Source organism: Dermacentor variabilis, chromosome 5 (genome assembly GCF_050947875.1).
Source record: "Dermacentor variabilis isolate Ectoservices chromosome 5, ASM5094787v1, whole genome shotgun sequence".
In the NCBI taxonomy this organism is placed as follows: Eukaryota; Metazoa; Arthropoda; class Arachnida; order Ixodida; family Ixodidae; genus Dermacentor; species Dermacentor variabilis.
Window position 1 is genome coordinate 32,142,013 of NC_134572.1, and position 17,524 is coordinate 32,159,536.

At 46.3% G+C, this 17,524-nt stretch overlaps 1 protein-coding gene across 1 annotated transcript; it reads right to left on the bottom strand.

Moving 5' to 3' along the window:
* Window positions 1–569: 569 nt before the first annotated feature.
* On the bottom strand, window positions 570–17,173 carry LOC142582412 (acetylcholinesterase-1-like). Its single transcript, XM_075692105.1, has 3 exons — window positions 16,329–17,173; window positions 12,594–14,109; window positions 570–3,085 (listed from the first exon to the last, which is right to left on the bottom strand). Exons 2-3 carry the CDS (start codon window positions 14,102–14,104, stop codon window positions 2,932–2,934), a joined length of 1,665 nt encoding a protein of 554 aa, XP_075548220.1. The 5' UTR covers window positions 14,105–14,109; window positions 16,329–17,173; the 3' UTR covers window positions 570–2,931.
* Window positions 17,174–17,524: the final 351 nt, after the last annotated feature.

A 17,524-nucleotide genomic window follows, 5' to 3' on the forward strand; every position in this document is an offset into this window, starting at 1 on the left:
GCAGACGCGAATGTTTCTGCTTCGTCAGTGGCCGGGATGCCGTTGTTTTTAGCGTGTGGCGCTAGCACGGTGTGAAATATATATATATATATATATATATATATATATATATATATATATATATATATATATTAGTGCGAAAGTGAGACGATACTCGTAGATACAAGGGAAAGTCAAAAAGTTCATGGAATGGTGGTTCAGCCTGCTAATGTTACAACCCATGGCAATGCTTACCTAATCACCTTCGAAGTCCAGTCTTTTCTTCCACCGCAGGGTTCTACGAATACTGTCCGCTACAATGCAATGGTATTAAGCATGTCATCGTGACGGGATTTCAGGAAAGTTCACCTTTCCTGCTTTCTAAGTGCGGCGAAGAAGATGTGGATATGTGGTGTAACAATTGCCACAGTATAACACCGCGTGGCACCATGCCAGTTCAAACACGACGAGCGCGCGTTTGTTGAAGGTGTGGCGGAAGTGGAGCAGCGCGCGGGCTGTACTTCAGCCCTCATTGAACTCTCTCCTGCGTCGACGGATCCACGTTTTACGGAACGCGTTTCACGCACGGAGATTCACGTAAGCTCGGTTTTCACGTAAGCACGTAACGCGGAAAACATTTCTTGCACATTTACATACGTTGCTGCGTCGTTGTGTTTATTGCACGCTGAGCGACGCTTACCGCTAAATCTCGGATGAATTTTCGCTTTAATTTGTTGTTACTTTAATGCAAGTTTACTCGTAGCGGTATTCAGGTCTGATATTGTGGCTAATGCACGCCAGGACTATACCGGCCATATCGTAGGCGCTTTGTGAGTCAGGGTGTATGGCACAATGCCAGATAACACACACGCACACACGCACTAACGCACGCTATGAAGTTACCAGTCAGTGTTCAGGATGTGATATGGATATAACAAGGTTCAGTGTTTTATTCTAGGGGTACTGCATCCGGCAGTCAATAAAAGATTCAAATAACTATACAACAAAGAAGACGAGCATCACACCCACGTAACGCTGGTACGCCTTTCGCGCCACTTACGACTAGGGATGCAGAGCCCGCATTCACCAGACATCTCTTACGCAAGAGCCTTTCCTCTTTAGCCAGCGCTCGGGAGTCTGACTCTCAAGGAATCAATCGGCGTGTTACGTGGACGACCACCACGGTTACGGCCAATCGCAGACGGCATCTAATTAAGAGAAGTTTCGTGAATATGAGCCCAGAACGGCAGCTGCGTAAATAAAACCAAAAAAGAAGATGTCACGCACTGCTGTAATCGTGTGGCATCGTTCCTGTGCACCAAGAGCGCCGCTAATAGCGGAACGTAGCATTCTCATTAAGACTCGTAGAGCAGGAAACGTTAACTATAGCATGGTGGCAATACCGTTAGTAAATAAAGAACAGATAACATGGCTCAGAAACAATCAACATTAAGGCATGGTGTAAGACCATAACTTGGGTTGTCAAGTGGCACTGGTGAAACCGTAGAAAAAATATAGCGCCTATTGCACGCGCACGCAATGTTAAGAAAGACATAGCGAAACAAAAACGCTTAACATGTGCTCCTATGCAAACGTCAACAAATAAAACCACACCACGACTGTACAACATACAAAGTCACTGTGCATTTGTGGAGTCACGTATTCTGAATACTGCAGATTTGCAACCATTTGCTGTCCTGGGAACAGTTATAAGATTCCTTGTGGTATGTTTTAGAATCCGAATGCCCAGGAAATTAAGGTGATGTGCTCCGCAATCGCCTGGGTAGTGATTACAACGGGCCTCTTTTTGAAAGCCGCCCTTCAGTAGGAAAGTGTGTTTTACGAAACGCGCATTTTCAAACACGTCCAAGACAACGGTTAAAGATGAAACATAAACAATGAGTGCTTTGCGGTAAAGCTGACATTGCTGACACATCTTTAGCATACCTTATGGAGAACCACGACACACACGCTGCCATTCTTAGCAGAAAGGCGTTACGTTGAGAAGGAAAGAACAAAAAGTAGCAGTGTTTTTTTTCCTCTGCAGGTTGAAATAATGCATACTTAACTGTCTTAGACGTGTAGGTTAGCAGAAGAACGTGACCATTAAATTTATACTACTGTAGCCTAATTACCACTACAGCGCAACTTTTCACAAGCGTTTCTCATGTTTGTAACAGTAGTCTGCAAAAACTGCAGAAAGGTTCAATTCTGCGTGAAAACAAAACATATTTCTTTGTACTTGCTATGTCGATGCGCACCGTTTATGTGCTACAAAACATACCCGCCTATCGCTTTTACGTGCCAGAATTAATTCAGGCACAAGGGCAACAACCGGAAGAACTTTGGCCTGGCAAGGAAACAAAATAGTGATGGCCACAGATTTTTCCACAAGGAAAGACGTATAACACTATGTCGTTGGTGTATCCAACTTAGGGTAGCAACGAGACGCCTGGTTAACGTTCCTGCCTTCTCCCTTTCTTTCCTCCTCCTCCTCTTCCTCCTGCATCTCAAGGTGCACTGAGCTTTCCGATGTAATGCGAGTGGGACGAAATACGATAGGAAAAAGCAAAATTTGTTTCGGTTCACCACTGTTGTGCAATGGTTTAAGTCCCCAGTTGGAACACGAAACGAAGTGGTACGAGCATCTGGGTTAGATGTTGTATGACTGACAGTAGCCAAACATTACAAAATGACGAAAGTGGCAACACAAACAAGAACTATAGTTCACTGAGTTCTTGTAACACGTCGCTCTCGGAGAAGAAGTCATGTTCCGAGGATCTTCGACGGTAACGTCAATGTGATCAGCGTCTTTGAAGCTTCACATCGATGCAGAGGCTCGGCAGTACTGGAAGCTATGGGTTGATCTATAGGCAGCCAGTCAAACTGAGGCACATTCTCTCGTGCCTCCTGTTTTGGCACTTGGGCAGATTTGAACAGTGGGTCGCGCCCTCAGCCGTCTAACTTGAAGTAGCGCCTCCAGAAGTTGCAGTTCTCTTCCTGCGGTCCTTTCTTGATGGTGAGGACCTTGAGGTTGATGTCCACCATGTAGGGTCCCGCCGCCGAGTACCGGGGCCACGCGATCTTGCCCAGCGTTGGCATGCGCCTGGAAAATGAAGTGGGAGAGGGAATGTCAGGATACGTTAAGATACTTAGCAAGTTACCGAAGAAAAATTAAGAAAATTGTAATTCTCTGATTTCAAAAGCAATGTAGAGGTAAACCCTGTGTTGCAAATGTGACAGGTGTTCTGAGAAAAGGTATGCACCTTAAGCGTATTATGTCACTGTATATACCTCTCTCAATGATTGAAATGTGCGTTTTTAAATATATGTTTTCTATGGAAATCACTTGGGCGACGATGCAACAACGAAAAGCAGCCAACCGAAACTCTTCGTTCCGAACATAAAATACTCAGCACAGTGCCAGTGGCGTATAGCTGACATGACAGGCAACCTACTGCAAATCAGTGTGGCGTTTTGCCCATATACGTAGATTCTCCTGCCCTTGTTTGTCCGAACGTGAACCTTTGGCGTAGCCACGAGCTTGCTCAGTTCAGGCTGGCTTTGAAGAGAAGCTTTCTCGGCGAAACCTCGCACACTTTCCTGAGCGTATCTGCTGCTGTTTTCTGAATGGGCGCGTGCCTCTCGTTGCGTAGCACGTTTGCGCGACTGAGCGCGCGCGTGCGCGCCACCTTCCTTTAGGCCATGGACGCAGGAATTAAAGGGGTAAAATAATGGTCGCGTGTTGTACTTCTCCTTGGCATACATCTCCGTCCTCACCCTTCCTCCCTCGACAAACACCACCTTCGTCCTCGTGCCATCACTGCGTCTATGCCTCTCAGTGTGCAGTCATGTGAACTGCTGTTTTCTTTTCGGCTTGCATTGTGAACGGAGAAGCGCATAAGCATTAGGAATGTATCACATCAATGTTGTAACCGGTGCCGTGCATAAACATAAACATTGCGTGATACTACGTGTCGCATGTATGACAATAAAGATAATTGTACGCATCGTATTTAGTTTTATAGCATTTAAGTAACCGCTTCGCCATAGCTTCGCGTCACAGAGATTCCAACATGTACATTGGATCTGCATACATAAATTTTATTATCATTGTTACGGATCTTTTGTGCGTATACGTTAACGTCGACTACATTATAATAGATAGAGCCTCTTGGCTAAATCTTTCTGCATGAGGGTGTCTGCTCTAAAATCATTTCAGCTTCACACATATGAGTTCTTCGTTGAGGGCGCCTTCCCTCTAATGTAAGCTTCCACTTCATTGTCGTTAAGGTCCTTCCATAGTGTATAAGAACTCGATAGGGATCAAGGAACAGTTGAACGCATTTTAAACCGCTCATACAGTAGAACCTTCCACCATCGCCGCTGATTCACGTTTCCTCATGTGGAGTTTCCGCTCTTTCAGGTAGCACAAAAATTGAGTAACGTCAAGCCTCCCCGAATAATTCGCGACGTCGTTACAAAGCGGCAATGTTTTCACCTCATGTCGACATGCCGGCGACGCCGCAATCGGGTAGCTGCCGCCAAGGTCACAATACTCCGCCCGATGATTGAGCTCAGCTATAAGAAAAAAATGACCGAAGGCGGAGTCGCGTGTGTTTTGCTATTTTCTTTGACCTATTGTCTATGCCTTCTTGCGATGATTCTTCAGCTCTTATTCGCATTTAAGTGTAGTCGATGTCAGAAGCTCACAGACCGTGGCATTTGAGAAGAAACAGTGCCCGTATTCACAAAAAGCTGTTTAGCTAGAATTCTGAGGAAGAAGAAAATTGCAACCAATCTTGATGCTGGATATATCATTAGCGAAGGTGGCCGCTCAGTGACAATGAACACTTACGAACGAAAAGCTTTGTTAATGCTGCCTCTTATTAGTTCCTCATCCTGGGAACACAGCCTGATATTTGAGGACCCTATTCACAAAAGAAGGTTCTTACATTAGAGAACGTAAATATTATTAGCGTAAAAAAGTCCTTACGTTTGAAGTGTTCGTGAGAGCAGATGCTGCAGTCAACGCTGATGTCATACATATCATTAGCTAAGGTGGCCGGCCAATGACAAACAGCCTTTAGGAACAAGAACAGTGGCAATTCTATCCCCGATTTCCAACCTGCGTTAGACTGTACATGCGAACGACATATTGTCGTACTCTTTTGCTCGTTATAATCAGAGACTGCTGGGGGATTCAACGTTTTCACAGATCGAAATTTTGACGCCATCTGTAATTGTGAAACTCATTATACTCATTATTCAGTCGCCAAACCAACTTGAATAGAATTTGTTGCTGAAAAAGAAAGAGCTAAATTCCAATCGCTTTGCGGCATATATCATTTATTTACGTTTCTTGAGAAAATAGAATTAAAGGTATCGACGAATTGTTACGAAATCGAGGAATGAGTTTTATAGCTTTCTAACTATACCAGACAAAAGCACATGTCGATATTCCTTAAACTACAGAGGATATTGAGTTGCTGGAACACAAATCGGACTTATCAGTTTAAAAATTACGTTCAGTATAGTAACATATAGATTAACAAGGTCTAACAACATTCTTATTAATGATATAGAAGTGTGTTCGGCACTCACGTATTATATGCTAACCTCATCCTTTTCATACGCCTTAACACAAATCACTTTACAAAATGTGAAACCTCTTTTTGCTGAAAAATATAATGCATAACGTACACGTTATCAACGTGTAACACATGTTTTTTTTATTCGGCTTGGATTCTAGTGTCCATTCAAAAGTTATATTGAGTAGCAGGAACCAAACCTTTGCAACCTGTTCATCTGATTCTCCAAATAATATTACTTAATTTGTAAAGTTGATGTTCTATATCTTAAAGTTTCGAACATTTGCCAGTTTAGGGAAATGTATTCCATAGCATACATAAAGAAAAAGGAGTCTGCTGCCACCAGAATTAGTCACCAGAATTTGATTTCCTTTCTTCTCATCCGACAAAGTTTATGCATATTGGTTCAGCCGTTGCAGTATAATAGAAAGTCAGTGAGAAGGATAAATGAAAGGCCAGGACTAAGCCCTGCTGGCTACCCTGCACTAAGCGAAAGGGGAGCAATATATTGACAGCAAAATGAGAAAATCAACAGCTGACGTGCACTGAAATCGCCGGCGTAAAGAAAATTCTCAGCGCATTCTCGCGAACGGTCGACCAGTCCGGTTGCCTTCAGGAATTGCCGCAGCGCTTTTGTGGCCTTCTGCAAACGTGATATGCGAGACCATGTTCTCAATATCTCCTACGACGAGAAAGGTGTCTTTTACCTCGTTTAGAGCGGCACGGAGTGCGGACCTTTCATTTTAGAAGGACAGGCAGCAGCATAGAGGGCGTTTTAAAGTTTCTTAGTCATGACAGGCATTGCGTCGGCCTCGGACAAGAGCATTTATGCGCTTCAGGTGTGTGTGGGTAAGGAAAGAACGAGTTGAATTTAGGCTTCCTGACTTTGCCTTGTATGGCTAATGACATGTTCGCGGCACCTCCTGACGGCCTGCTAAAACGTTTCTCTGGGAAAACATAGGCCGCGTATGTCACGGTCTAATGTTGCACAGCCTCTTACAATAACACGGTGCTTTAGGCATAAAAGAAGTCGTTACACATGTGCGGTGTCTGTCTAGATGATGCTTCCTCGTCGATCGATCCGTGGTTTCCAATACACCAGAATGAACTATTCCTAATGTTCTCATAGACACTTAGTGAACGGAGAGGCTTCCGGGCTCGTATTCGCGAAAAGCTGTTACGCTATAATTGTTCGTGTGAGGAAAGACAAGTTAATCCTGATACTGGACATCCTGCGCAGCCTCTCATTATCAAGAAACACTTGCGAACGAAAGGCTTTGTGAATTCGGCCCTGTATATAGGCGCAAGTTACGCTAGTTTCCAGCGCTCAAGAACAGGAACTCCTGTACAGCGAACGCACGTGTGGCCTTTCTAAGTGAAAGTTTTGTTAGTGAGTGACTTACTGTTGACATACTGATCACGAACGTAGCAAACGACCAAATATGTACCCTGATATCTCACTTCGGCTCCGTTACGGCCCAGAATGGCATTTCTTTTCTTTATTTAACGTGGAATGAGTGTGCTTCTCGCTGTTGGCATTCACAAGTGCCATGTAGTTTCATTTGTGCCCGTCCCTAGGCAGACGCCGATTTCAGTTCACCGCACATCTGGCCTGAGGAAACCATCATAACCATTATGCAGATTACCACGATAACTTCTTCCGCCGGAACTAAACGAAACGCTGGAGAGATAAAACGCCGAAGCTTTTTTCCTATTCGTTATTGCACAAATTCATGACATAATATCGCTCTTAGTTAATTACTCCGTCTTCATCACGCATATGTCCTCGCACCTGAACGTGAATCACGTGAATTACGGGTGACAACATGTGGTACAGATAGGCCCGCGAACGTGCTCCGGCTTGTACAAATTGTTCGAGTTTCATGCCGGTCTGACGACATCCACAACCCTTTGAGGAGATAATCTACTGCGTTCTCCGAAAATAAATATGATCTAGTACTTTGCCCGGGCATTCGTCGAAGCGGCGCTGTAACAAAGCAGCTGGTGGCTAGAAGGCGTATACCGAACACTCCCGTCATGCGTCGTTGAGTAGTGCATTGTATTCAGATAGAGGGTTCAATTTTGCCCCGAAATTCTTTTCTCTCCATTTATGCCTGCGCACGAAAACGTCCGGTCACCTGATGTAGCCAGTCGGGCATCGTCGTTTCGGAGAACGCTGTTACTTCGTGACAAAAACAAAGAGGGCATCTCGGCGCTCGTAAACCCGTCCGGGAATGAGTTGCCCGAGGCGCCGCTTTCACGTGCGTTCACAGCTATATAGTCACGGTCTCTGCACTGCGTTAAAGTAGCGAGAGTGTGGCGGCGACTGTGAGCAGCCTTGAATTTCGCCCGCAAACAGCCGTCCGACCACAGCCGTTGAGCGTATGCCGCACGGCGGTAATTGCGGCTTCATATGTCTCAGAAAACGCTGACCACGAAGCGTCATGTCTGTCATTCTCAGGGGTCTACTCGTACCGAGAAGAAGGCGCTGTTCGTGACCTCTGAAACGACTGATCCGGACCGTCTTAGCTGCCAGCTTACTAGAGGCATATTCATGTTTTATTTTTATTTTTTATTTTTTTCGCATCCGAGATCGACGGGTGCAATGTCTCAGTAAAAGGACTACGAAAATAAAAAGGAGAGCTGTCTTTAAAAACTTTCCCGCACAGACTTCGATCTGATTGGGGTGAAGGTAACACGCTTTTCTAACGATGCATTAATAGGAAGGGTGCTTGAACACGTGTCTTCTCAAGCGTGGTATTTGCGGCCTGTCAGTAACGTTGTGCCAGCGCATACGATAGTCCTTCTTGCGAGTGCGCAAACGGTGGTTTTTAACTGCCGTCTGTATGAGTGGGCTGTACATTTCTTTATTTTTGTGCAGTGCGTGGGAACCCTCACTGGCCTTGTCCTACACAGCAGGCGTACGCGTTTTAAGAATAAAGCGCTAAGGCAAGACCTAAGCACCACTTTATATGGGTGGCAGAGGCAGCCACACAATGCTAATGGAGCATTGTAAGCTGTAGAGTCAACAGCGGCTCTGCGTGGGATACGGAAGGAGTTTCATGCAGTCAGTCCATATCTTTCATACACGTCTGATGCATCGCGCAAGAGCAAATGTTAGTCTTCCTCGCGTATACTCTGCAAATCACCGACGGGCATGGCAGTGCGCGCTTGGTTTTCGTCTCCATGCGCCCCTCGAGAAGGTGTTTTCACTCGGGCTCTGCTGGCCTCACTTTCCTTTTGCACCTTCTAACGATAAAATGGGATAAATTTGACAAAGATTTTCTTTCGTATAAGCACTTAGTCATTGGCCGGGATTGGCTGGAAGTTTTTTTTTTACGAACAGTTCAAGGGGAACAGCTTCTTTGTGAATATGGGGCGTGGTATTAATCTCTCGCGCATAAAATGAGTAGTATTAGATCGTCTAAACTGCGTCAATGAACTTGTTAATTTCTTTCTCTTCTTCTCAAAGTAGTACGTATTGCAGCTGCTACGCGACTTCCTGTAACGAAGGCTGCACCTATCGAACACCTACCATGCATGAGATGTGCTTGCAGAAACAGTTGATGTAATTGTTTGTTCCGTAAGAGGAAGCTTTATAAGGGGGGCTCCGATACAAATACTTGGGAATCGAGAATTCATTTTTCTCTTCATCCATTGGATCAATTCTGATGAGGTTTGTTGAACTTAAAAAAAGTAAAGATCTAGTGAGTATAGCAATCAAAGTTTATTTTGCGCTTGTCGTCGTCTATCACACTGTGTACGTTGCGTCCTTTACTTAGCTATAACTCTAGATAATTATGGCATACCAAGTAGCCCAAACCACTACCCTGTACGGCTTTATTTTAGGCCATTACTTTCTTTAACGATAATTGTTTAAACTACAAACTTGTAAAGAAAAGTGATGAAATTCATGCACAAAGTTTTAAACTGTGTTAGTCAGTAATGAACAACGTTATCAAACTTATGTAGACTCCACCCTTCAAGTCATCTATAAAGGACACATGATGCGTGTACTATACAGCGCTCTGAAATACACCGATACCACTCATTTGTGAGCAGGACTTTTGAGAAGCCCTCGTCAATATCGTAACGATTGCACGGAAGTGGCATACTCGTACAATAAATTTGTCCGACTTAGACGCTGTAAAAGATGCGGTTTACAGAACATGGAGTATCCGTGTTTGGGGCAGAGTTACGGATTTGTAAATTTTATGATGCTTCGATGTTGTTGTATTCTAACCTACAGATTTTCAGCAATACTTGCAAAAAAAAATTTGAGCTCACAATCTCAAACTTTTTTTTATATAGTTGCTAGAATTTAAATTCATTTCTCAAATTCAACAAATCTCATTAAATTTGGTCGAACGGTTGTTTCATGAGATCGCTGCGCTTTACACGTGTCTGACTAGGGAAATGGGAGATTTCCATTATTACATCTGCAGGCCTGTTCGTTTGTCCAGCCGTTAGTCGCCTGAAATTCCTTCTCGCACATCTACTCGACTTCATAACCATCTCAGTTTCAGGCGCATTTTTGGCCGCACACAATCATTCAATGACTCTGCATTATCGAGCGCCATCGCACTATGGAATAGCCTTCCAAATGATATTGTTTCATTAAAAGATTGTGCCAAATTTCGTGAACATTTGGAACTTACTTGACTATGTTGTACGACTTTGTATTGTATTCGCCTTTGTATCGTTTTTTGTCTTTGTTTTGTATTGTATTCCCTTGACTTTGTTTCTTTTTCAATGTTTACCCGTGTTCCTTTTTTTCCATTGTACAAGTTTACTTGTTTCTCCTACTATGTAGTTCCCTTTTTGCCTTAATTATTGTCACTTTTCTGTAACCCCCCTACGCGATGCTCCTCCGAGCCTGTAGAGTAAACTGAATGAATGAATGAATGAATGAATGAATGAATGAATGAATGAATGAATGAATGAATGAATGACAGCCGGGTGACCAATCTGTGATACGAACTCAGCATTTGGATTCCGCTGTCACCGAACTGCCGCGTCTTCCTAATTTGCCAGGAATGTCACAACAAAACTCGTTAAAAGCAGCTGAGTCTCATGGTATAGGCTAAGTCGCTATGAATCCTGGAGTCTACGACCCGTTCATTGATTTCAAAGCTCTTACCCGTTAACATTTAACAGTGAAGAAAGCTTCAGGCTATCTAGTGAATTCAAGCCTTGTAACACTAGCTATCGCTGTGACAATTTTATTTTGTAGCAGCAAAGATCCTATAGCGAAATGGTAATTTGAGTGCTCGAAACAAGTCTCGAACGAAGAGATGACGATGACAAACACTAACGCCAGTGCTAGTGATTTTTTACAAAGCGTTTGTTATTGTATCACAAGTGGCTATTGTTCTTGTTTTTTTTTTCGCTTACCACTACTTCTTTGGTTCCATTGCGTTGTAGCTAACGCTTAACAAGATCAGCAGCTGGAAGTCAGCGTGCATATTTGGGCTTCGTCGGTGTCTCAGTTTCTGAAGCAGAGTTCATACTGCGACGTATCAACTAGTTCAGTCCCCCAAGTTGTGGTCTTAGCGCAATGGAAGATCGAAGGTGGCCAGGCTAGCTGTGTGAAAGCAACAGCTTTAGGTAAACTCACTGATACCTCCTAGGCATGTTTCCCGAGGCATACAACTGCTCGAATGCGGCGATAACAATGATATTGGGCGAGAAAAATCACTGGATGTCACATAGTTCCTTGCGTTTTTCTTCTTTTTTTTCTTTCTCCCAGCAATGGCTCATACCCATCACTGGCGATTGGTGAAGAAGCAGGTGGTTCTCCAAGTGCCTTCTTTGTTTAAATTATATTATAATCAAAATCAAAAATAACATATTAGAGCTCAGGTAAAAGAAAAAGAAAGGAGAGTAAAGATGAAAAGAAAGGCTACAAGCAATTTTGAGAGAAAATTATTTAAGATTAAATAAATGAAATGAAAGAACCAATAGATAATTTTCTAGAGCAGCAGTCCATTCCTACTTATCGTGTAACAATAAAGAGACGCCGTAAGGGCCCGGCGCACGATGGCTTGCGTAAAAGGCACACTCAGGCACTCAGGCAGCCTCCGCTTTAATTGAAGCGCCGCGCGGAAAAGCGAAAGAAGCAGCCGCACGGTCGCAATATTAGGTGAAACAAGTTCGCCTTCGTTTTTGTTCGTTCGTCTATATCGCCGACACGCTAGCTGAAAATGAGAGCAAATGGATAAGGTTCCTCGTTTATGTAAGCAGGGTAGCAAGTCGAACAGCATTCTGACAGCCAGCACAGGACAGACGCGAATCGTGATCACGGAGATCACTCTCACTCCTCGGTTTAAGTATGCCAGGTGAAATGATGTTCACCTTTCTGCTGTGCGCCCCGTTTGCCTTCGTTTACTCTTCATTTCTTACCCTTGCTTTTCGCGCGCTCAGTGAACTGACTCGCATTCGAAGCACGTGTGCGTGACGCTGAGAGACAGAAACGCGGCATTGTTGACCGTAACAAACGTAAAAGAGGAAATCATGCGCAAGGTTGACTGCCCACCTAAATCTACGTCACCTCGGTGGGCCTAACTACTATATGAGGAAAAGTGAGGGTACGATGAGAGGAAAGCTGTCGGCAGAATAGGAGCAACCTTAAGGAGGTTAAGAAGCCTAACGTGTAAAACCTTTGCGACAGCTCGGGTGTAGAAATACCCTCTGCCAAAAGTTGGCCACTCGACACCATTGTTTATTTTTATTTTGTAAGGGACACGATGTTACGACATCATTACTGTGCTATGCAAAGTGCGTCGCGTAGCACCGCTACAAAACTAGGGCAGACGTTTTGATGTTCTCAACAGGTGGAAGCCAGCATTCGTTCATGTTTTTATACCGAGTAATGTTCCGCAAGGCTTTATTTGAAAGAACAAATAAAAGCGAGCAAAAGAAAAAAAGAAAGTAATAGAAATGCGTGGGATTCTGCGCTGCAAACTCCGCAGTGCCTTTGCAAACTAGCGCTGCAGTCGACTTTATGCAGTCGGCGTCACTTACCCGATTTTGGCAAATGTCGTCCAGATCTCGACCAGCTGCCTGCTGAGCGCGACCTCCTCGGGCGTCACCAGCTCTGGAAAGGCCATCACGTGGGCGAATACGAACGGGAACTCGTCGAAGTGCGTCGCGCCCATCCACGGCGGCCATACGCTGAAGCTGGGCTTGTGCGAGAACTGGTAGTAGTACACCGGCTGACCCTTGCGCTGGTACTTTTCCGCGAAGTAGCGGCTGGGACACGTGATAAGGAAGTCACCCACGGCGTCCGATCCGCGCTGCAATACCACTTCGGGATCGGTGCTGTTCAGCTTGTCCAGGTAGAACTCGCGGATTTCGTTCACGCCTGACTGCAGCATAGTCCGGAAGAAAAGCACCATGTAGAAGCCGAGCTCGTCTTTAGTGATGTGCGCCAGATTGTGGAACTTGAGTCCCTTGGCGAGGAAGTTGTAAACGAAGTAGGTGCCTTCGTTTTTGTTGTTCCCGATGAGCAGTTCCACTCCGGAACTCTTCATGGCGTCCATCAGAACATTGGCGTCGTCCGGAAAGAGCTCGCCGTCGCGACTTGGGAAGAACGTCTCGGCCTGGGGCCCCAGCACCGCCGTGGCCACACTCACGATCTCGCCGGCATCTTTCGAGCGCAGACAGGCCATCACCTGAGGGTCGTCGATAACCTTGTCGAAGCCCGTCGTGCAGCCGAGCGCGTTGGCCAGCGAGAAGCTCTTTTGGAGCGCAATGTCGCTATTGTCGTGGAACATCCAGAAGGGACTTCCGCTCTCCATGATGGCCCGCCGGAACAGTCCACGGCTGAGTGGCGACACAAGCAGGTAGCCCACGGAGATGGCTCCCGCGCTCTGCCCGAACACGGTGATGAGCTCTGGGTCGCCACCAAAGTGCTTGATGTTGGACTTGACCCACGTGAGCGCGAGGATCTGATCGTACATGCCCTGGTTGCCGTTCAGACCATCGAGTCGCGAGCTGAAGAAGCCGAAAGGCCCGACCCGGTAGTTCAGCGTGACGACAACCACATCTCCAGTCGCAGCGAAGTGGATGCCGTCGTAGAAGGACCAGCTGCTGCTCCCATACGTGAATGCCCCTCCGTGGATGAAAACCATGACGGCCTTGGGGCCACACGTCTTGATGTCGCGGCAGTATCTCGCGGGTGTCCACACGTTCAGGTAGAGACAGTCCTCCGTGGAGTTTCGCGTCTGTATCGTGTAGTTTTGGTGCACGAAGAAGTCTGGCTGCTTGCACGGGAACGGCGGCGCTGACGCGTCGCGCAGGCCCTTCCAGGGCGTCACTGGCACGGGCTTCTGGAATCTGAGTTCATCCAGCGGTGGTTGTGCGTACGGTATTCCGTAGAACACGTCTATGGGCCGACCAAACGCTTCTTTCTTGAGCCCGACCAGCTTTCCTGAGGTCGTGTACACGGCGGGTCGGTATATCTTCGCGCCAGAGGCGAAGGCCACTGCGGCGGCGGCCGCGGTTAGGAAAATGGCAAGCCGTGTGGCGCCCATATTTCCTGCGCAAGAAAAAAGAAACATACGCTTCGTCTCACTGATTTTTGCACTTTCATGTGCATTACCAATAATGTGTGCCTTTGCATCTAACTAGCGCCATTCGCTTCCTCTTGTGCATAGACGTCTGCCTAGTGCGTCAGATAGGACTTTCTAAATTACGTCTTGTTACGAAAGAAATGTTGCAGTTACAGTTTCTTTATTATGAATTAGTGGTTTGCTTTATGACTCAACCATACCCCATAAAGTCACGAATTATGATTCAGTGCGCTTAAAGCCTGCAAATATTTTTTGGAAATACGATCGAAAGGGTGCAGAAAACATTTTGGACCTGTTACATGAACATTCAATTCAGTCGAGTCTCTAAATTAAAAAAAGATATTTGCGCTTGGTGACCTTTTATAGGGTACGCATTGTATCAATAAAAGAAGTGGCTGAAAAAAATACGGGCGAAGACCTTCTGACTCGCCTTCGTAGATAAGGAGAAGCATGAAGCGGGGGCACAGCATGTTCAACAGGTTTTTTATATTTATTTACTTATTTTTTGCGGTTTGTGCTTCCCGTAACTATACCAGCGCTCAAAGCTGGTCGAATTTTATGGCCCAATCATGGCAGACACTGTATTGCTGAGCGAGAGGGCAATGTGCTGAAATATTCGCGCCGAGACAACCACCAATGCAGTGTCGAAATATTACAGGCGAAGAACGCGAAACTGCGGCCCAGCCAAGGAGGCCTCAGTAGACTAACAGGTCTGTAGCAATAAATGAGTTTAACTTGGTGGTATGTTGGCTTCCACAAGAGCTAATAAATAACAGTCACACACCGCTCTGATGTAGACTTGCTGCCCATATACGGTGAACTGAAAATTGCCACTTGTAAAGGAGCGCCGTCGGTTCTAGGTGACTAAACAGAAAAGGAACTGCGAAATAAAATCAACAATAGTAGTCTTTCACTGCATATCAGCGCCTTTTCTTTTTTATGCTTTCGGCTCCTCGCGGTTCTCCCGACTTGTCATTACGAAAGGTATGAAGCGTTCTTACATTATTTTAAAAAAGCTTAAATTATTTTCTTTCACTCGCGAAGCTGAAGGCCGACGACAAGTTTTGCGCCGTTATCCTTCGTCCTTGCGTTGTCTGCCGTTATGGCAGGAACTCTCAAGCACGTACGCTTGTGCTACGAATTGCTGAGACTCAGGAGTTCGGAATATGCGAAGTTTTACACCACTTTCACATTGAGCATATTTTCCTAACGTATATATATTGGCTAGTGTTCCTCGAGCACAAAATAACGAATAGACCATTCGTTATTCTTGCGCGAAAACTCCAGTATGCTTAACCAACTAGCCCTCTGGAATTTTTTTTTTAATGGCGCATGCGTACATATCGCGTCGCGTAATGCTTGTGGCGTTTCACGAGCCTTTAGGTTCGAACTAAAAGGAAGCGTTAGATTGGACCGTCCCTAATCAAACACACGCGGCTCTCAGCAGACATGCGCCTAACTATAATCTAAATAATGTTTGTTGGATTTGATACCTTAAAAAGAATAATTTAAAAAGAAAGCTTTCGGGAACAACCTGAAAGTGTAATAAACACAGTTACGCCTCGTCTAAATAATTTCCTGCGGTGTTAATAATGCAATGCCATCTTTAGTACTATATTTAGCTCGTCTGAACAATCCTTCGAGGGATTTCGCAGATTGTTTGAAAATCTCGTCTGCTTTCTTTGGTGAAGGGCCTCATGAATGCCCTCCTACATATCTACATTACGCAATTTCATTAATTTTGTTTCAATGAAAAGGCGATAAACCTCGTGGCATCAGAATTACACATCGTGCTAGCACTACTCTAATGCTGCAAGTCTGGAATAAAACATACTAAGTGGGTGATAAGGGCAAATGCTTTTACGTTTGCTGCTTTTAGCTACGACCGACTCGCAAATACATGATCGGCGTGACGCCCACGCTGAAAATGGTTAAGCCTAGTGCATCGGTTTGCACTGTAGCCCTCTATCAGTTCCGGCGACTTCTAATAGAATCAACTACTGTTCATTAGAAGAGCTCCATGACCACTGGGCCGCCGCATCGAGAACATAAACGCACGACATTACAAAACTCACCTGAAAAAATGCAAAGATACCCAAACTGCACAGGGTGTTACCATGGAAGCCGTAATGAAGGGCCCCGGAGAAACGCTTGAAAGGGCGAGCTTCAGCGAAGTGCCACTCACTTGTAAGTCAAATCAGACGCCGGAGGGACTGGCAGCCTTGGCGTATGCGTTGACTGTATTGGTCGCACGCTATGTACACCAGTGATACGGATGAGCCGCTTCCGTGGAGGGACCGTCGTGCCGCAGGCTGGGGCCGCCTGTGCGCGGCTGGCTACCGACCGCGAGTGCTGCGCGCGACCCAGTGACGTACGACCGGCCGGCCCACTGCCGTGCACTTCCTTAGCCTCCGGCGATTGCTAACCGCCGCAGTGCATGCAGCAGCAGCTAGCAGCTCCGGGATGGTGTCCTCCTGCTGCCGGCTCTGCAGTGCTGCCGGCTCTGACGGTGGCTGGCCTCTTCCACGGCGCACGCACGTGCGGCAACGCGTGGTGGTGCGGTGCTGCCTACGTCGGAGGTCGACTCGCGGCAAGGGCCCCGGCGCCAAGCTACAGCCGCTTCCGGATTCGCGCGCGCTTTCCGAGACTCACTGTTCCGACGCAACCTCGAGAGCACGCGGCACGCGCGCGCGTTTGCGGTCGCTCCCTTATTGCCTCGCGGCCCTCAATTCTGTCGTTTCTCTTTCTTTCCTCTTCTCAAAACCGGCGACGCTGCATTTTTTTCGCCGAGTAAACGAAAGCGGTCGCGGCAACGGCGCGCGCGAACGATGGTGAAAGTGGAACGCCTGGTACCCTTCTTGCCCCTTTCTCCTTCTAGAAGTAAGCATGCTTGTAAATGCGTGTGTGTGTGTGTGTGCGTGCGTGCGTGCGTGCGTGTGTGTGTGTGTGTGTGTGTGTGTGTTTGTGCGTGTGTGTGTGTGTGTGTGTGTGTGTGTGTGTGTGTGTGTGTGTGTGTGTGTGTGTGTGTGTGTGTGTGTGTGTGTGTGTGTGTGTGTGTGTGTGTGTGTGTGTGTGTGTGTGTGTGTGTGTGTGTGTGTACTTGTCTGTGTGTACTCGTCTGCGTGTAACGCTTTTTCAGTCGCTGCAACCGATGCCGGCACTGAAGTACTATACCAACCGCCCTCTCACCTCTCCCATTTCTTCTGAATCTGGCTCAACGTGCGCTCTATCACCTCGGGTGGATTAGTGGCGAGGGTGCATGCAGTAGGCGCGGTGCGCGCTTCGCCCGCCCGCCATCAATTGCGTCATTTCGCGCGATCGACCGGGAGCCTCCGAGACGAAGCTACATCGATGCGATGAAAGCGCGCGGAGATGATATGC